This window comes from Lonchura striata, chromosome Z (genome assembly GCF_050655825.1).
Source record: "Lonchura striata isolate lonStrDom1 chromosome Z, ASM5065582v1, whole genome shotgun sequence".
Classification (NCBI taxonomy): domain Eukaryota; kingdom Metazoa; phylum Chordata; class Aves; order Passeriformes; family Estrildidae; genus Lonchura; species Lonchura striata.
The window spans coordinates 11,184,905-11,205,872 of NC_140740.1; the positions used below are offsets into that span (position 1 = coordinate 11,184,905).

At 50.1% G+C, this 20,968-nt stretch overlaps 1 protein-coding gene and 1 pseudogene across 2 annotated transcripts; one reads left to right on the forward strand and one right to left on the reverse strand.

Moving 5' to 3' along the window:
* Nucleotides 1-6,530: 6,530 nt before the first annotated feature.
* On the forward strand, nt 6,531-9,609 carry LOC146763625 (uncharacterized). Its single transcript, XM_085567447.1, has 2 exons — nt 6,531-6,779; nt 7,048-9,609. The coding sequence occupies exons 1-2, from the start codon at nt 6,531-6,533 to the stop codon at nt 7,423-7,425; spliced, it is 627 nt and encodes a 208-aa protein (XP_085423573.1). The 3' UTR covers nt 7,426-9,609.
* Nucleotides 9,610-18,629: 9,020 nt separating this feature from the next.
* Nucleotides 18,630-20,949, reverse strand: LOC146763626 (heat shock factor protein 5-like; annotated as a pseudogene). The gene is made up of 3 exons (XR_014951536.1): nt 20,218-20,949; nt 19,423-19,585; nt 18,630-19,280 (listed from the first exon to the last, which is right to left on the reverse strand). The product of XR_014951536.1 is annotated as a heat shock factor protein 5-like (transcript).
* Nucleotides 20,950-20,968: the final 19 nt, after the last annotated feature.

Consider the following 20,968-nt stretch of genomic DNA (forward strand, 5'->3'; position numbering starts at 1 on the left):
CACAAAACCAGCATCGGTGTCTGCCCCAGCTCCCTCTGCTCCTGGAGAAGATGAAGAAGAGCAAATTGAGCAGTATGACCGTGAGTCTCCATCAGTGATCACACCAGAGCCTGAATCTTCTGAGCCAGTAAGTGCCAGTTGTGGGTGGTGCTGTCTTTAGTGCAAGGCAGAGCTGCAAGTTTTGCTTTTGCATTTCAGAGCTTTCAAGATTTAAAAGATCAGTTACACAAGTAGATCATTGCTACCTGATAGTAGGCAGTGTGGAATATTTAAATCAGAGCAGTTTGCATTACAGATGGATCCGCCAATTTTAATAGCATGAATCCCATTGCAATCAAAATTTCTTAATATTCCTTGAAAGATTTAGTGTTATATGTGAGAAGAAATGTTCTTATAAATGATAGGTAACTGTCCATCCCTCATGGTTCTCTCTTGCTACAGCTGACAGAGGCAACAGCAGTGTCTTCCCCATCTCCCTCTGCTCCTGGAGAAGAAGCCAAAGAGGAGCAAATTGAACAGCATGACCGCGAGGCTTCAGCAGTGGTCACAGCAGAGCCTGACATTTCTGTAAGTTCTGGGTGCTGCTGTCTATAGTGCAACACAGAGCAGCAAGTTTTCCTTTTGCATTTCAGAGCTTTCAAGAATTAAAAAGTCAGTTACAAAGAGATCATTGCTACCTGATAGTAGGGGTGCTGGAATATTTATTTCAGAGCTATTTGCATTACAGGTGGATTAGCCAATCTTAAAACCGTAAGAGTGCATTTGAATCCAATTGCAATTAAAGTTCCCCAATTTTCCTTGGAAGAAATGGTGGTAGATGTGAGAATATAGACAGTTATAAATGATAGGTAAAGGCCTGTCCCTAATAATTCTTTCTTGCCACAGATGACAGCGGGAAGAGCAGTGTCTGCCCCAGCTCCCTCTCCTCATGGTGAAGAAGACAAAGAAGAGCAAATTGAGGAGTATGAGCGTGAGGCTCCATCAGTGGTCTGAGCAGAGCCTGAATCTTCAGAGCCAGTAAGTGCCAGTTGTGAGTGGTGCTGGCTTTAGTGCAAGGAAGAGATGCAAATTTCACGTTTGCATTTCAGAGGTTTCAAGATTTAAAGAGTCAGTTACACAAATAGATGCATTCCTACCTGATAGTAGGCAGGGTAGAATATGTAAATCCAAGTAATTTGATTTACAGTCAGATTAAACAATTTCAATACCATGAGAGTGCCTTAGAATCTCATTGTAATCAAAGTTTCCCAATTTTCCTTGGATGATATGGTGGTAGATGTGAGGAGAAGCAAAGTTATAAATGATAGATAATGGCCTGTCCCTCATGCTTCTCTCTTGCCACAGATGACCGAGACAGCAGCAGTGTCTGCCCTGGCTCCCTCTCCTCCTGTAGAAGAAGCCAAAGAGCAGGAAATGGAGGAGTTTGACCATGAGGCTCCATCAGGGGTCACAGCAGAGACTGAATCTTCTGAGCCAGTAAGTGCCAGTTGTGGGTGGTGCTGTGCTGTCTTTAGTGCAAGGCAGAGCTGCAAGTTTCTGACCAGCCAGCTCTTGCTGTTGCTGCCTGAGGATGCTGAGTGCTGGAGTCCTGCCAGGAGCCAGCGATTTCCTGCAGGCACTGACCACCAGGCAGAAATTGGCCTTGGAGCTGTCATGTTGAGGCACCAAAGCCTGTTGCCTCAGGGTGAGCATCTGTCTGCTCGGCTCAGTGAAGCTCTGTCTCGTGGTTTCTGAAGTCCCGTTGCCAAGGGAACACATGGCAGTGCTGGAGCTTGGTTTGTTTGCTTCGTTTGCTTTCTCCTTGTGGAAACATGTGTTTGGCTGGTGAAATTGCTCTTCAGCTTTCTTGAGTATTTATTCAGTTCTACGAAGTGTGTGGCCCAGCTTTCTTGTGACTTTTGATAAGATGGAAGGAGACGAGTGTGTTGTCCATGAATCTGTGGGGGACAAGACCTGTGGCCAAAGAAACAAAGTGAGTAGTTGTGAAGCCCTGTTGTGAGGCAAAAAGCACAAGGAGCAAGGTTCTGTGGTTGTATTTTTAGGGGTAGTGTGCAGCTTGGGAAAGTGCATTGGAGCCTGGAGGTGGAGGTGAAGCTGGAAGTCCTTGACTGCTGTCTTGTCTTGCTGAGAAGAGGCAGGACGTCTCTGAAATGGGGATGCTGTATTTGAAATCAAACAGGCAACTCTGTGGTGGGGGAGCTGCATAGGCCCAAAGGATGCAGGGTTGCTGGTCAAGAGAAGTGGAACAAGAGCCAGGGTGTGGCCAGGTAGCCAAGAAGGCCGAGGGCATCGTGGCCTGTGCCAGCAGCAGTGGGGCAGCAGGAGCAGGGCAGTGACCGTCCCCCTGGGCTGGGCAGCGCTGCGGCCAGAGTTGGGAGTGCTGTGTCCACTTGTGGGCCCCTGTGAAGCAGAAAGTCCTTGAGGGGCTGGAGCGTGTGCAGAAAAGGACACAGGAGCTGGGGAAGGCTGTGGAGCACAAGGCCAAGGAGGAGGTGCTGAGAGAGTTTCAGCCTGGAGAATGGGAACCTCCTGGGGGACCTTCAGGCACACTTCCATAGATCCATACGTGACATTGCTCACCACCAGGGCTGTTTCCCTGCCAAACATGCCCTCACTGCCTCCAAGTGTTTTAGCCACCAGAGGAGGGGACACTTTTGACTTGTGGTTTGTTGCTTTGCTAGGAGGTGAAGCCCTGCATGTGTTCTCTTTTTCCAACAAGCGCAGATGCTTCTGCACAATGTTTCCTGCCCTTTTCATGCACAGGATGGCATTCTGATCCATTTTGAGTTTTCCATGTCTGCTGCAGCAATAGCAATGGCCTTGCTGGCTATTTCCTACTTTTCCATTTCAGGGCTTTAAAGAGCCAAATGCTCCTTTGTGCAGAGGAAGAGTTGCTTGCTGATTGCAGCCAGAAAGGATTATCAAATACATAGAGTGCATCGAAGAGAGTTCTGTTGGGTTAGTCCAGTTTAATCTGGTCAGAGTGCCTTAGAATCCCAATGCTAACAACGTTGGTAATTTCTCCTTCAAAGAGGTTGTTGTGGATCCAAGGAGAAACTAGGCTATAAATTATAGGTAGTGGCTGTCCATCATGCTTCTCTCTTGCCACAGATGGACGAAGGAACAGTGGTCTCTGTCCCGGCTCCCTCTGCTCCTGGTGAAGCAGCCAAAGAGCAGCAGCAAATTGAAGGAGTATGACCACTTGGCTCCATCAGTGGTCACACCAGAGCATGACACGTTGGAGCCAGTAAGTGCCAGTTGTGGGTGGTGCTGTCTTTAGTGCAAGGCAGAGCTGCAAGTTTCTGACCAGCCAGCTCTTGCTGTTGCTGCCTGAGGATGCTGAGTGCTGGAGTCCTGCCGGGAGCCAGCGATTTCCTGCAGGCAGTGACCTCCAGCTACAAATTGGCTCTGGACCTGTCACCTTGATGCCCCAAAGAGCTGGGGGTTCTGGCTGAGCTTCTGGCTGCTCAGCTCATGAAAGTTCTGTCTCTGGGCTTCTACAGTGCTGTGCCATGGCCAAAGGCACAGGACGTAGTGCTGCAAGTGGCAGGGCTTGGTTTGTTTGTTTTCCCTTTGTGGAAATGTGTGTTTGGCTTGTGGAAGTGATCTGCACTGTTCTGGAGTAGTTCTTCTCTTGTACATTCTCTCTTGACTTTTGCTAAGCTTCAAGGAGATGATTGTGCTGTCCAGGAATCTGTGAGGTGCCATTCTTGTCAGGTGTGGCTAACGAAAACAAGTGCCTCATTGGGAAGGTTTCTTTTCAGCAAAAAGCAGAAGCAGCAATTTCCTGTGGATGCCTTTTGCAATGAAGCCGCAGCTTTGGAACTGGCATTAGGGCCTAGGGTGGGGGTGAAGCTGGAAGTCCTTGACGGCTGTCTTGTGTTGCTGAGAAGAGGCAGGACATCCTGGAACCGGAGATGCTGTATTTGAAATCGAACGGGCAACTTTGTGGCTGGGTACCTGTGTGGGCCAAAGGACCCAGGGGTGCCAGTCAAGAGCAGCTGAAGGTGGGCCAGCGCCTGGCCAGGTAGCCAAGAAGGCCGAGGGCATCGTGGCCTGTGTCAGCAGCAGTGGGCAGCAGGAGCAGGGCAGTGACCGTCCCCCTGGGCTGGGCAGCGCTGCGGCCAGAGCTGGGAGTGCTGTGTCCACTTGTGGGCCCCTGTGAAGCAGAAAGTCCTTGAGGGGCTGGAGCGTGTGCAGGGAAGGACACGGGAGCTGGGGAAGGCTGTGGAGCGCAAGGCCAAGGAGGAGTGCTGAGGGAGTTTCAGCCTGGAGAGCGGGAACCTCTGAGGGACCTTCAGGCACACTTCCATGGATCCATACGTGACACTGCTTACCACCAGGACTGTTTCCTTGCCAAACATGTCCTCACTGCCTTCCTGTTTTTTAGCCACCTTAGGAGGGGACACTTTTGATTTCTGGTTTGTTGCTTTGCTAGGAGGAGAAGCCCTGCCCATTTTCTCTCTTTCCAGCAAGTAAAGCTGCTTCTGCACAAACTTTCCCTGCCATTCCTCAGCTATGAGAGAAAACATGATTCTTAAAAACATGATCACTAGAGACAGAAAAACAACTACAAATCAGGTGTTAGCTGTGTTAATACTCAGACACCATAATTATTACCACAATATTAGCATAACAGTCAAATAAATACGTTCTAGATATGCATTTTAATTCATTGACTAGTGTGAGCTATGCTGTGCTTTGATTCTATCAATAGATCCTGCTGCAGAAATGTTAAACTGTCTTTTCAACAGCATGTAAAATCAGCTCTGTGACTCACAGCTCACCACAGACCTCTAAACAGGAGGCAAAGACCGACATCAGATTGCCTTCCAGAACTTTTCACACATCTGTTACCTTTCTGTGGGCAGCTTCAGAACATGGGGAGAAAACCATTCCAAAGAACAGTACCAAGGAAATCACACAGAAACCATGGACTTTTTAACCATGGCGTGAAATTTTTAATGGATTTTGTGAAATTACACAGAAGCAACTTCTGCTCACAGAAAAGATTTTAAATCTTTTTTAAAAGGTTTTTGTTTCAAGGACAACCACTGGATGTTTAAAATCTCTGGTGCTGAAAGCTGCATTAGGTCATCAACACTGAGTAACCAATATCCCCACAACTTAAAACTGTGAAATTACTATCTCCCCAAGGAAGAAATTTTCAGGATTTGCAACTCATCTCAAAGCCTCAGTAAAATGACACCAGCAGAACTTCCCTGAGATGGCATTGTGTTCTACTGAAGTGATATGTGGAATAAATAAATAGACTCCACAACTCGATGTAGTTATGAAGTGGGTATGTATGACAGCGCCCGGCACAAGTGAGATAGCTCTCCAAGATCTTGTGCCCCTAGCTGAAGTTTGTCTCACAATTTTGTACACAAAGGTGTTCTATATGCAATATATTACACAACTTTCCTATGCATATTCAACCCCTGGCCCCGCCTGTCTTTGCCTCTCATGCTAAATAGGTCCACGCCCTTCTGGGCATGTGTGGTTTTCTGTGGTGGTCTTGCGAGGGTCTCTGGTGGTCTTCTGAGGTTGAAACCATAGTCTTCCTCTGCATTGAACTTTTGAACTCTTCTCCTCTGCGCATACGTTTTTGGTGTTCTGCTATCTTATCTGGATAAGTCCATCATCCTTGAGATGTTGGGAGACAGAGGGGCCTCTTTATCTGAGTTCTTTGCATTCCTGGTCTTCTCTGGTATTTGTCTTTTTCCAAGAAGCTTTAAAGATTTAGTTTTCCCTATGCCTTTTGTGCCATGGCAGAGGGTTCTTAAAATTCAACACATGATTCTACAAACATGATACATTAATTTTTGATACATTCATTTTTGATACATTCATTTTGTTAGCTCAAGTGATCTCTGGGAAATCTCTTTTTTAACTACTACCCTTCAAATACTCATGAAAACAGACTTGCTTTCACTAGGACAGGTGTCCATGAAAATCTGGGGTAAAACCTCTAAGAAATGGCAACGTGCACAAGTGTTCCTTTCACAGCAGGCACAGCCCAGCGCTCCTGTGAGTGGCTAAAAGCTGAGCAGCACTCGCTGGCACAGCCTCTTCTCCCACGCCCAGCGAGTGCCCAGCGGGCAGCGCAGCCTCCTCAGAGATGGGCCTGACACGAGAGAGCAGATGCCAGCAAGGGTCTGAAGCTGTGCCGAGGGAGGTTGTTTACATTGGACATTAGGAAGAACTTTGGCCCAGAAAGGGGCATTAGACATGGGAACGCTCTGCCCTGGGCGAGCCGGTGGAGTCACCGCTGTGGGAGGTGTCCAGGGGAAACCCGGCCATGGCACTCCTGGCTCCAGCCTGCTCGCCGTGGTGGCCACGGGGCGCAGGTTGGACTGGACCTCGCAGGGCCCTTCTGAGCATCCTGTGATTTGTGACATCACAGCCTCTGGGGACAGCAGGGTGGCTGGCAAGTGCCCCCAACGTTCCGTGCCCAGAGCCCAGCAGAGCTCGGTGCGCAGCCACGTCCAGAGCCTGCGTGGTGGTGGCAGCTCCTCATGCAGAGCACCATGGCTGGCCAGGGCTGCTCCTGGATGCTGCAGGTGTACCTGCTGGTGCTCCTGCTCCATCCCCTCGACCCCTCCAGCCGTCCTGAGCGGGGCACCTCGGGGCTGGAGCTGCCGGACACGGCCTATGAGGCCGGCCCGTGGGGGGACCGGGCGCTGCTGTCCTGGACATGTGTCCTGGGGCAGCTGCTGCTCACGGGCCTCGTCCTGGGCTGCCGCCTCGGCAGAAGGCTGCGGAGACGCCGCAGAGAGGTGAGGGAGGGCTCGGGCAGGCAGGACGGGCAGAGCCGAGGCTGCGGGGCTCCGGGGCAGCCCTCGGCTGAGCCCCGGGGCAGAGGGGAGCGGAGCCTCCGGGCAGGCATCGGGGCCGAGCCGGGCCGGGCCAGCAGCCGCAGCGGGGCCAGAGCTCCGCTCGCTGCGGCCTCAGCCGGGCAGCCCCGGCGGGCCGAGCCTCCCTCGCTGCGGCTTCGGCCCCGCCGCGCCGCTCCCGCAGCATCCCTCCTTGTGCTTTGCCTTGCAGGATCAGTGCCAGGGCCGCTCGGGCCGGGCCGGGCCCCGCTGCCGCTGCTGCCGGGGCCGCGGCTGCCCCAGGACGCTGATCCAGCTGCTGAGGCAGAACCGCGCCCTGCTGGAGCTGTGCCTGCAGCACCCTCCCCGCAGGGCCCTGGCCCGAGGGAGCAGCGCCGGGGCCGTCGGAGAGAGGAGGAGGCTCCGGCCGAGCTCAGCGCCGAGCTCCGGCCCCAGCGCGGCGCCGAGCCCCGGGGCACGTGTGACCGGCGCCATCCCCATCTCCAGAGCTGGAGGCGCCCCAGCCTCAGCCCAGCGTTCCCCGACACCTCGCCCTGAAGAAGCTGACCTTTCCCTCAGTGTTCCCTTTCTTGAAATTCATGTAGTTTAGGTTAAGGTTCGTACCCCGTAGTTCTCTAGTCCCCCTGTTGTTCAAGTAGTTTAGGTTAAGGTTCTTCCCCTGTAGTTTTCTAGTCCCCCTGTTGTTCAAGTAGTTTAGGCGTAAGGTTCTTCCCCCGTAGTTTTCTAGTCCCCCTGTTGTTATAAATGAATTTGTTTTAGTAGGTAGGATTAAGGATGGTTAATTGTTTTAAATGAATTGCTAGTGTACATAATTGTTGTATTGTATTGAATTGTTATAATTAACAAAATAAATTACAAAGTTATATGAATTGTTAGTTACGTGTGTGTAGCTGTCAATCTGAAGAAAGGGGAAGGGCTGTGTCCAAGAGTGGAGACCGCAGCTCAGCTTGTGGTCGGGAGAGCCGACCAGCCAAGGGTGCCTCAAGCCTCTGGAATGATTGGCCAGGAATGCACCACCGTATGGAACAGTGACCAGAAGAAGGACCGCTCCTCGGCCGGATCAAGGACACACCAGTCCTGTCTCCTTCAAGAGACTATAAAGATCCGTGGGTGTTGAACACCCAGGTCTTTTTCCTGTGGACTCTGTATCTCTGGGAAAAACACACTGTGTTGTTGCACAGTTACTCTGGCTCGCTGTTGAGCTCCTGGGCTTATCCTGGGGCCTCGTCTTCGCTTCTCTGTATTTTAATAAACAGGCACGCAACTGTCCAACTGCTCCGACTCCAATTTTGCCTGTTTGTAACAATTATTGGGGGCTCATTCGGGATAACCACGCCCCAGAGGGGGTCCTGAAGGAGGACAGGTTCGGGAAGACCGGTCCAGCTGCTAAATCCAGAACTGTGTTGATGATACAGATTATCCAGGACTCCAGTCCTGAGCAAAAGTACCTCCTGTAGCTCATATAAAGGAATTTAGAAGATAATTGCTATCCTGCTACCCTGCCCTTCCGAGCTCCAGCACCACTGTGCACAGCCTCTCATGGTGCCAAACAGAAATGACTACTGTCCCAAAAAATGAGTCTGTGAGAAATTCCCAGTGCCCTTCATGCCTTCAGAAAACGAACGAGCAGTCACTGTTGGGGTGAAATTCAGTTCTGGTGAAAAATTTTTCAGGATGATCTCCCTCCTTTTTATATTCTAACACAACTACAAACAAGCAAAATGAGAGATTATAGAAGGAACATGGGATGTTTAAAAGCAAATCTCTGAACTAAGCCTGGGATGCTCACCCAGGAGTTAAACACAGGAAGGCAGGCACTCTTCCCCACTTATTTCATGTTTAGAGATTTCTAAACCCTACCAAATTAAGAAATTAAACAGCAATATAACAATATTTTAATTATTTTAAAAATACATAAGAACACAGAATGTTTTCCATGAAACCAGGGATTTTTTTTTTTCATATTTAGTGCCTGAGTGGGATTAGCAATTGGAAAAACCCACTGAAACTGTAAATGCACTTTGCCCCAGGATAGAAACAAAAGGTAATTATTTAGAAACTAGGAAAAAATACAATCAGGAACATAAAAGATTATTTATTATGACCACATATTACCTTATACCCCCCAAGAATTCCCCACAGAAAAGGCAAGGAGAACACCTTAATTCACAAGTGGGAAACAGAGGGACTGTAGAAGTGCAGTGGAGCTCTGACAAATGACACTGTGCAGAACATGGATCCACAGACCAACAAAACCAAACAGCCCAGCAGCAGCAGCAGTCAGCTCCAGAAATGCACATTCCAGCTGAAGCACAGGTGATTCTGAGTGTTCATCCTGTGCACTGGCACACTCACTTGCCAAGGCTGCTGAACTTCTTCTTTCACATCTTCAACCACAAAATCCCCCAGTCCTTTCACAGGAACCATTTCAGCAAATGAAGACAGACCAGAAATGTTGTTTTCACAGTTCACAATAACATCAAGGTACGTGCCTAAGATACATCATCTTTAACTACAACGAACAAGCCAGCAAGTGCATAAACCTGGTATTTGAAGAAGTGATAAAAAGAAAGGAAACTCAAGCCCATGGCTAACACAAAACCTCATGATTAATTTAACACAAATGCAGATGGTCAAGGACATATCTTGCCAATTTGGGGATGTAACAGGCCGGCATTATTGAAGCAAAAATGATTTCTAACAAAAACTGTGTTTCCCAGAATTGAATACCACTTGGGGTGGCCACTCCTGATCTCTACATAATATTTCAGGAGTTCAATTGGCACCAAGGTGTTTTCCTAGATACAGGCAGGGAAGAAGTTCAGTTCCTAATAACGTGCAATTCTGTAACTTCATTAGAAACCTTTCATCTTTCACAATTTTAAATAAAAGCTAGAAAAGCACCTGTTTTGACACCAACTATCCTTAGTAGCAACATTTTGCAGCACACAATCTGAAAAGGTCAGCCCGCCAGACAATAATACATAAAGTCAAAATTAAAGTGAGGGCAAAGAAAATCATCTCCATGTGAAACTGCTCTCCTGCAAAAGCAAAGTGATATTAAGATTCAGCCTGGCAACAACACATTCCTCAGCTATGAGAGAAAACGTGATTCTTAAAAACCTGATCACTAGAGACAGAAAAACAACTACAAATCAGGTGTTAGCTTGGTTAGTACTCAGACACCATAATTATTACCACAATGTTACCATAACAATCAAATAAATACATTCTAGATATGCATTTTAATTTATTTACTAATGCCAGCTATGCTCTGCTTTGATTCTATCAATAGATCCTGCTGCAGAAATGTTAAACTGTCTTTTCAACAGCATGTAAAATCATCTCTGTGACTCACAGCTCACCACAGACCTCTAAACAGGAGGCAAAGACCGACATCAGATTGCCTTCCAGAACTTTTCACACATCTGTTACCTTTCTGTGGGCAGCTTCAGAACATGGGGAGAAAACCATTCCAAAGAACAGTACCAAGGAAATCACACAGAAACCATGGACTTTTTAACCATGGCGTGAAATTTTTAATGGATTTTGTGAAATTACACAGAAGCAACTTCTGCTCACAGAAAAGATTTTAAATCTTTTTTAAAAGGTTTTTGTTTCAAGGACAACCACTGGATGTTTAAAATCTCTGGTGCTGAAAGCTGCATTAGGTCCTCAACACTGAGTAACCAATAGCCCCACAACTTAAAACTGTGAAATTACTATCTCCCCAAGGAAGAAATTTTCAGGATTTGCAACTCATCTCAAAGCCTCAGTAAAATGACACCAGCAGAACTTCCCTGAGATGGCATTGTGTTCTACTGAAGCGATATGCGGAATAAATAAATAGACTCCACAACTCGATGTAGTTATGAAGTGGGTATGTATGACAGCGCCCGGCACAAGTGAGATAGCTCTCCAAAATCTTGTGCCCCTAGCTGAAGTTTGTCTCACAATTTTATACACAAAGGTGTTCTATATGCAATATATTACACAACTTTCCTATGCATATTCAACCCCTGGCCCCGCCTGTCTTTGCCTCTCATGCTAAATAGGTCCACACCCTTCTGGGCATGTGTGATTTTCTGTGGTGGTCTTGCGGGGGTCTCTGGTGGTCTTCTGAGGTTGAAACCATAGTCTTCCTCTGCATTAAACTTTTGAACTCTTCTCTGCGCATGCGCTTTTGGTCTTCTGCTATCTTATCTGGGTAAGTCCATCATCCTGGAGATGTTGGGAGACAGAGTGGCCTCTTTATCTGAGTTCTTTGCATTCCTGGTCTTCTCTGGTATTTGTCTTTTTCCAAGAAGCTTTAAAGATTTAGTTTTCCCTATGCTTTTGTGCCATGGCAGAGGGTTCTTAAAATTCAACACATGATTCTACAAACATGATACATTCATTTTTGATACATTCATTTTTGATACATTCATTTTGTTACCTCAAGTGATCCCTGGAAAATCTCTTATTTCACTACTACCCTTCAAATACGCATGAAAACAGACTTGCTTTCACTAGGACAGGTGTCCATGAAAATCTGGGGTAAAACCTCTAAGAAATGGCAACGTGCACAAGCGTTCCTTTCACAGCAGGCACAGCCTAGCGCTCCTGTGAGTGGCTAAAAGCTGAGCAGCACTCGCTGGCACAGCCTCTTCTCCCACGCCCAGCGAGTGCCCAGCGGGCAGCGCAGCCTCCTCAGAGATGGGCCTGACACGAGAGAGCAGATGCCAGCAAGGGTCTGAAGCTGTGCCGAGGGAGGTTGTTTACATTGGACATTAGGAAGAACTTTGGCCCAGAAAGGGGCAGAGACAAGGGAACGCTCTGCCCTGGGGGAGGCTTGCCGGGCCCCACTGCTGCCGGGGCCGCGGCTGCCCCAGGACGCTGATCCAGCTGCTGAGGCAGAACCGCGCCCTGCTGGAGCTGTGCCTGCAGCACCCTCCCCGCAGGGCCCCGGCCCGAGGGAGCAGCGCCGGGGCCGTCGGAAAGAGGAGGAGGCTCCGGCCGAGCTCAGCACCGAGCTCCGGCCCCGGCGTGGCACCGAGCCCCAGGGCACGTGTGACCGGCGCCATCCCCATCTCCGGAGCTGGAGGCGCCCCAGCCTCAGCCCAGCGTGCCCCAAAGCCTCGCCCATAAGAAGTTGACCTTTCCCTCAGTGTTCCCTTTCTAGAAGTTCAAGTAGTTTATGAAATAAAAGGGCCAGGAGACCTGCTCCTTTTTAAGGCCTTTATTGAGTGACCAGCTCTGGGTTGGGGGCCCGAGGGGTCGCGCACACCGCCGCTGCTCCCACGTGGCGACGCTGAGGAGGAGGAGATCGGCTCCGCTAGGCAGCAGAACCGGGGCTTCCGTCCTCGCGGGCGTGCCCAGGAAGGTGATTTTTGGCTCGTTGTCTGGGGTCCTGATCCTAGATGTACTGTTTAAGTTATGGTGACACGTCGGCTGCTGTTCCGTGGGTCTGGTGATGTCCGGGGACCTCTTGCCGGCTGTCCAATTCGGTCTGTGGCCCTGAAGTTGGTGTGGCTCATTTTCCTTGGGGCTTTTTTTAAGATTTTGCGCATGGTTCTTGATTTGCGTATCACCGGAGGTGGATCGGCCGCCATTTTGGGGAGCAGCGGAGGTGAAAACCCGACGGTCACAAAGTGAAGGGCAAATGGGGCAAGGGGGAAACATAACAAGGGTGCACATAAAGGGGATTTTAACGGGGTTTGAACAGTCAACAGCATTTTAATTAACATTTTCAATACAAAATTGAATTTATTCATAACAACTCCCCACTCTATTTGTTTGATTGGGCTTTTGCCCGCATCAATTAGCTGTTTTGGGCTCCTGGAAATAGACTTTCCTGAGCTTTTGGAATTTATTCTAGATCTCCCTGGCGTTCTCATGATTCTGCTAGTTATTTTTCATTAACATGATTTTTGTCGGATCTCGGTTAGATCCCTCAGACAACTGGATACTACCCCTGGCTGTGGAAGTTAGCGCCCGAACTAAACAAGGGAAGAGGCAAGGTAGAAACAATAACCCTGCTACGGAGCAAACGGTAATGAAGGCGGCCTTTTTCCACCATGTCCCTTTTAGGGACCAGAACTCGTCCCACCAGTCACTATTTATCAGAGGTGTCCAATTTTGATTGCCAACGTATGCCAATTTGTGAATTTCCTTGGTAATGTTTTTAATTACTGCACTTTTGTCGTCGATCTCAAAGCAGCAGTCTGAGGAGTTAAATTTTCCGCATATTTCTCCTTCATCTGCAAGTAAATAGTCCACTGCCAATCTGATTTGATAAATCACTGCTCTTGTTTGCGATAGTTGGTCACTTACATGGTCAAACGCCAATGCTGTCCGATTAGATACAGTCTCGAGTACTGCTTGGAGTCAAATTATCCTGTTTAACATATAAATTGGGGTGCGGTATCCCCAGGACCCATCTTGAGCCCATGTTGCTGGCCCATACGTTTGGATAATTTCTTCTGGGGTCCATACCTTGCTTTTCCACGTTTGTGTGCCTCCCATGTCAATTGTATCCCTTTTCTTTCGTTGGTCTTTTCTCAAATCATCATAGACTGGGACTCCTAGGTGTGCCCCTGATCTCTTGGGGAGAAGGAAAAAGGCCAGCTTGATTACCCCTACAGTGCAGCTCCCTGCCCAATCCCCCGGGAGCCTGGTATTGGCCGCATCCCCACAAATCCAAAATAAGCATTCTGGGGCTTGCCAAAACCCATCTCTTGTCTCTGTTGGAACCTCCCAAAACCTGGACAGTTCTCTAATTCCCCAAAAGGGGTTGGCCCCTTTCTCAGTGCACTTATGAAGTTTATACCTTTCATGATAGATACATCCCTTTCCTGTTTTTCCCACCGCCCGATATGTAAGGGGTTCCTTTGGGACCCATCTTGTCTCTGAGTTCTTTACTATCAGATACCTTTTGCATGCCATCTTCGCCACTTGAGTCTTGTACCTTCTTCCCATTCTAAGTATGCACTCTTCCCCCAATACCTTAGATTTCAGCTCCCATCTTTCTTTTCCCCTGGATGCTAGCATTTAATTTGGTGGTCTAATTTGTCTCCATTGTAGAACCTCCAATGGGCTCAAGCTACTCCCTTCCCATGGCCAGATTTCTGTCATCTGGGTACTCCCACAGACCCAACAATTGCTTAAATACAATTCTCTACCTATCTTTTCAACCAGGTCTATGAATAAGTTCTTACCCACAAAGTTGTCAGAAATACTGTTCTCTTGCATTACTTGTTTCTCCTTTACCAGATCCTTTAACCCTGCATGTTCAAAACAGAACCATTCCTCTCCTACTGGGCACTCCCCAAGCAGATGCTGCCTATAAGAGGCAGTGTTCTTTGTGGTCCAATATGTTTTTCCGTTTTCCTGACAAGTGATCAATTGAGAGTGGTTAAAGCAGCCTGGATTTATATTGGTATGGACTCTGAATAGGGACCTCAAGTCATCCCCATCGTAAATGGGGTGATAACACTTCGTGCAAGGGTCTCTTTCTCTACTGAGAGAGCCCTCCAGTAGTAGCAGCAACATTAGCTTCCCCAAGAGTCCGGTAGGGGCCCTCTTCCCTTTGTTGACACCCCCCGGTCTTGCCTCTTGGGTCTGAGGTTTCCCAAAGAGCTCCATAGAGTCCTTCTCTATTGGCTACTTCACTCCTTATTAGTTAATTTTCTTACTACCTCTTTAGAAAGTGCTCAGTAGGAGAAATTATTCTCTATAGAGGGGGTTCAAACCTCTTAACACTCAACACATAAAACATTAAAACCTTAAAACAACTCTGACTTGTAACTGTTCTTAGCAACAATGCTAATAATATTTCATCTGGCACAGTCCTCGTTTCCTGTCTTCTTTTTTAGTGTGATATTCGGGTTTTCTGGGTCCCGGACTACCGTCCATTCTCCCGGATTAGTGAGAGACGTCTGCTGGTTTCTCAGAGGATGCAGAGGAGTCAGATGTCTGGCTTGGAGATGACACTGGCCCTTTGACTCTGGTGATATGGGTCCAACCCTTCTGAGTTCATACTGCAGTGTGGGTGGTCAGCAGTACCTGAAAGGGACCTTCAAATTTTGGAGTTAAGGGAGTGTTATTCCAAGACTTAATTAGTACCCAATCCCCGGGTTGAATACAGTGCACATTGGTGTCATGGGGGGAAGTTTGGGGAATATATCCCTTTTTCCTGAGATCCTCTAAAGTCCTCCCAATAGCCCTTAGATATTTTACGGGTAGCCTCTTCTCCATCATCATAGTTGCCAACACTGTGTGGGGACAGCAGAAAGGGGAGCCCAAACATCATTTCGTAAGGGGACACTCCTATGTCTGCTCTAGGCCTTGTTCGAATACGCAATAGAGCCAGGGGTAAACACTTGAGCCAATTCAGTTTGGTCTCTGCTATTAATTTGGTTAATACATTTTTCAAGGTCTTATTCATTCGCTCGATTCGGCCTGAACTCTGAGGGTGCCATGGAGTATGTAACCTCCATTTTATCCCCAATGCCTTGATTACCTGCTGTAATGCCTGAGCAGCAAAGTGAGGTTCCCTATTAGAATCAATAGTATTTACTAGACCGTATCTGGGAAGGATCTCCTCCAGGATCAGTTTTGCGACCACTTCTACGGTTTCCTTCTTAGTGGGAAAAGCTTCCACCCAATGGGTGAGGTGATCTATCATTACTAATAGATGTTTGTATCCTTGTACTGGAGGCATTTCAGTGAAGTCTATTTGGATATTTTGGAATGGTCTGAGAGCCAATTCTCTTCCTTCAGGTTCTACTTTTCTCATTACTTTCTGATTTATCTTTTGGCAAATTATACATCCTTTAGTTATTGCTTTGGCCAAATCATATATTCCTATGCAGAGGTTTTCCCTGAGGAAATGGTCGCATAACCCCTGGGTTCCCCAGTGTGTCAGTTTGTGTATCTCAGTTAGTATCTTCCGGGCTAGTGCTTGGTTTATAAATTTCCTCCTTAGCCAATTCGCAGGTGGCTCATCCTTTTCCTGTGTCCCCTCAAAGGCCAGCTTAATATTGCTGCTTCGGGGAACAGATTCTTTTATTCCTCTAATTATCAGCGGCCTATAATCCTTCATATTCCTCCTACCCTCTTCGCGGTTGGGAGCCCACCCAGGGTATACCAAGGGCATTTTCAGATCTCCAGGGAGACCCATCCTATTTTCCCGTTCCCAGATTCGTACCCCTGCTGCTCTTATCATCCTAACCTCCTCAGGACAGAATAGAATGTTTAAAATGGAATTCAACTCCCTCCAGGTGTAGATGTTAGGTCCTAAAAACTGGTCCACCTGGTTGGAAATCCCCACAGGATCTTCTACCAAATTCCCCAGCTCCTTTTTAAAACTCCATACCTCCGAGGCTGTGAGTGGCGCATTCACAAATCCCACTCCTCCCAGCGCTCCCCCCATAGGCACCTCCCTGAGAGGCATTGTCTTTTCGGGCTTCATTATTCTAGACCTCGTGTTACACCAAGGACCTTCACTATTCTGAACTGCTGAGTCAGGTGTGTTCGAGTCCCAATCCAGAGGCGGTAAGGGGATGGATGTTGGTGCCGGAGAGGAGGACCAGCTCGGTGGGTTAGAGTCTGAAGCTGGGTTCTGGTGTGGGGGCTCACTCGGGGAAATAGGGAGAGTTACTATAGGGACGGGGGAAGGTTCCAACCCAGGGTCAGGGACCTTAGGTGGAATCAAGGATGGTGTTGGAGGAGGAGGAGAATTTGGGGATGTTGCCGAAGGAATTGGCCCAGAAAGAGAAATTGGGGGTGCAGTTCAGGTAGGTGCTGGGAGGGTAGGTACAGGGTTTGGGTCTGGTAATACAGGGACATTAGATGGGGGTGGTAGTGGGATGACAGCTGGAGGGACTAATACGGGAGGTAAAGGGTTGAGGTTCAGGTTTGGGTAAAATGGGGGTGGAGGAGGCGGTAGATGGTCTAGGTGATCCCAGTCTTATGGGTGGTTTGTTCCCCTCCGTTTTCCTCTTCATTCTCTCCCTTTTTCTTTAACTTATGGATTTTGGCACTCTCATGGCTGGTATTTTTCAGCCAGCATGCGGCATTTTCCATCTGCTCCACATCTGGAGCCTCCTGTGTTTTCAGGTAGTTACTCAGGTGGGAGCACATCCACTGGTCATTCGTTCCACACCAAAGCCATTTCCCTGGCAATTTGTATGTGGACCAAACCTCAGTACAATAATAGATCATTTTTACTTGATCTAGTGTCTTGGTGGCCTCCCGTGACTCCCAGCGGTCTAACATCTGCCCTAATGGGCTCTCCAGGGGGATATTTTTCACCTCTTTGTCTTGGGGCATTCCTCTCTTACTCACACACTTTCCCATTTATAAACTTCTAACTTAAATCCCTTTAAGGTGCCCCTACCCGAACGGAAAATTACTGACGGGCAACACAGAATCCCTTTTTCTTTTCCCTCCTTCCTTTTCTGTGAGGCGGGCACCCCCACAAATTTGCCCGTTTGATTTACAAAATGAAGGAGGAAACCAACGACTAAACACACTCCTCAAACAAAACTGCTCAACTCCAACACAAACCTTTTCCCCCCAATCTAACTCAATCCCTCTCAAATACTCACACCTTCCTTACACTCCAGGGAACAAACAAATGAGGACACACTCACACTTGCTCACCCGGGTGATCACATTCACACCTCTTCCCTCCGTCCTCTTCTGTGAGGTGGGTGCCCCCACAGATTTGCCCGTTTGTTTTACAAGACGAGGGAGGGAACTTCGGCACCGACTCCCTAGGCCAACCCCCTAGGCCAGCCCGATGCCAGGGCCCACCCTAGTGGTATGACCCCCTAGGTATACCCCCGTGCCTTGCCTACTCCTGGGCACTTGTTAGGCCGCACCAGCCAGGGTACCCCGTAGCAGAAGCCCCCTGCGCCAGGACCTTCCTCGGCCTGACCTCCTGCCGGGTCGGATGGATCCTCCCCGGGTCAGACCGCCCTGTTCTGGTACAGCCCCTTCCTCGATTTGATCACGGAGGCAGGAAGGCCCAGGAGACTCCGGTCTGCTCCTCCTATCGCCATCCGCCCGAACGGGCTTGACCACCCCTCCCCAGCAGAGTGATCTAGCCGATAGGGATGCGTGTGGGTGTGTGTGGCGCCTATCCTCGCCCTCCACCGGACTCCCCACCCCGGTGCCCTCGGGCGTGGGTTTACGGCCCCCCTCCCTGGGACCGCGGCAGCACGCCACCTACGGCGCTTCTGGCTCGACCCCAGGAAGTCAGGGCCCTCGTGAGCGCTCGACGCCGGCAGTGCCTGGGGGCACCCAGTGACTGCGTGGGACCCACACAATGCCTGGGTAGTCCCCATGCCCGGACCTACCCAAGCCGCTCCGGTTCCTTCGGGGGAACGTAACACCTCACGTGCCACTCACACTGGCTATCCCCTGCACGCTCAGGGGGGCCCCTTAATAACCCCAGGAGACGCCTCTCTCACTCCTCCTCCTTTTGCTTCCCCCCGTTCCTGGCCGGCCCCCTCGAGGGAGTCCGGAACCGTGGTACTAGGGGGTTTTCTCACACGCTTCGAGGGTCCGAGCTGCCAGCCCTCGTCTCACTCACACACCACTCGCTCGTCTCCCACGCACGCCACCGGGGTTCTCACCCTCCGGCGCTCCTCTGCATCGTCGGTCCCGAGCTGGTCCCTCGCTGTCCGGATCTGGCCAGCAGTCCTGGAGGCCCAGGAAGGGCGGCCGTCCCGATCCTGACGTCCTCTTCAGGTGTGGCACAGATCCCGGACGAACCCCCAGCTGAAATAAAAGGGCCAGGAGACCTGCTCCTTTTTAAAGCCTTTATTGAGTGACCAGCTCTGGGTTGGGGGCCCGAGGGGTCGCGCACACCGCCGCTGCTCCCACGTGGCGACGCTGAGGAGGAGGAGATCGGCTCCGCTAGGCAGCAGAACCGGGGCTTCCGTCCTCGCGGGCGTGCCCAGGAAGGCGATTTTCGGCTCGTTGTCTGGGGTCCTGATTCTGCAGTCGCACTGTTTATGTTAGGGCGGCATGTTGGCGGCTACTCCGCGGGTCTGGCGCTGTCTGGGGACCTTTTGCCGATTTTCCAATCCGGTCTGCGGCCCCGAATTTGGCGTGGCTCGTTGTCCTTGGGGCTCTTTTCAGGATTTTGCATTCGGTTCGCGATTTGCATATTACCGGAGACAGCGCAGCCGCCATTTTGGGGAGCAGCGGCGGTAAAAACCCAGCGGTCACACAGTGAAGGGCAAGTGGGGCAAGGTGGAAACATAAAAAGGGTGCACATAAAGGGGATTTTAAACGGGGTTTCAACAATTAACAGCATTTTAATTAACATTTTCAATATAAAACTGAATTTATTCATAACAAGAGTAACTGTTCCTGCAGCTCTCGGTGACAGATGCTGCAGCCTTGTCCACAGGCCTCCCTCCTGAAGACTCAGGGGCAACATTGATTTTCCCTCTGAAAGAACAACAGAAAAAAGGGAACTAATGATCATTCAGTATTTTTTTGGAATCGCATCAAGGATGCAGTTACTCTCCTCCATATAACAATGTTAGAAGCTTTCAGACGAGCCTCTTCCATTCCTCTCCAATGGGTTTACCTGGGCAGAGGGAGACCTTTCAGACAGGGACCTCCTGATCTCCTGAAACATTTGCTCTATGGCAAAGCCAAGATCCACTGGTGGCAGTTGCTCTTCCCGAGGTACATTCTGTGCTGAGCCATCGATGCTGCTCAACCTACACTGGCTGAAATGCCCGAGGCAGCTGCAAGAATCCAAACACAGTGGTCACACTCCACAATGGTTCTGGTACACAGATCTTTGTTGCTTCCTTAGATCAAACAACACAGGAAATATGCAGGCAAATCAGGAAGAGAATCATTTGGCTTTCTAGGTGGCCCTTCTTAATAGGCTTGACAATTTTGGGCCAAGAATGACAGAGCCTTGAGGAAAAATTCTTCAGTCAGGATTTATGTCTGGAGTGAGAACTGATCTACCCCTCAGATAGGCCCTGATAAGCAGCCTTGATGGGGCCTCGAAGCCTTTGATGCAGTGAGAATTCAGTTGTGGCGCAGTTAGAAATTATGTTAGGGTAACTACAAAGTAATGAGCTATCTGAGCATGAATTAGAGGAGAGCGGCAGTGTGAAAAGCCTGACCACCTTAAGGCAAAGGTAAACAATGTTAGCATGCCAATCAGAGTGCCTTTGTAAACTAAACTATATGGAAGTGTATATAAACTGCCATCTTACCACTAATAAAGGGGAGAACGTTGCATTAATCATATTGGTTGGATTTGCGTTCTGACCTGTCCAGTCTTCCCGATTTAATGAGGTCCCTGGCTTTTAGTAACTTTTCATGACCTTTCGGAAAAGCAATGCTACAGCTCTTTTCCTACCTTGTGGGACGGAGGCTGGGGGCTGCTGCTCCCTGTGGAGAGCCTGGAAGCTGCAGGGCTGCATCCTGAGCAACTCCAGGTCGACTGGAAGCAGCTGCTCTCTGTAGAACTCCTGGAAGCGGCTGCAGGGCCCCGCTCGTCTGAGCAGTAGCAGTAGCTCCCCGTAGAAACCGAGCAAGTCGCAGGGCAGGATCTGAAGCACCTCCCACTTGGCGGGCAGCGGCTGCTCCCTGGGCAGCGGCTTGAAGTGACTGCCCCCATCCTGCCCGTCCGGCAGCAGCCGCGCCCCGGGGAGCTGCCGGGAGCCGCAGGGCGGGCGCCGGCGGCCCTCCCGCCCCACCGCCGGCCGCTGCCTGGTGGCCGCGCTCCGGCACCGGATGCGGAGCAGGAGGTCGGGGCGGTCGCGGCGGAAGCAGGGGTTGCTGTAGTGGAGCCGGGCCCTGGCATCGCCCGGCGCAGCTGAGCCAGCCCAGCCCGGCACGCTGCGGAAGCCGTAGCGGTGGAGCTGGCGCACGAAGCTGCGGAACCGCGTGGCTCTGAAGGTGCGCGGGGCCGGCCCCTGGGCGTCGCCCGGGCCGAGCAGCTCCCGCTCGAAGAGGGAGCGGTCGATGAGCAGCCCCTGGGCCCGGCTGTCCCCGCGCACGGAGCGGACGCGGGGGCTGTTCGCCAGGCGCCACAGCTCGGCGGGGAAGGTGCTGGGCAGAGCTCGGCGGGCAGCGGCAGCTCCGCCATGGCACCGATCGCCGAGTGC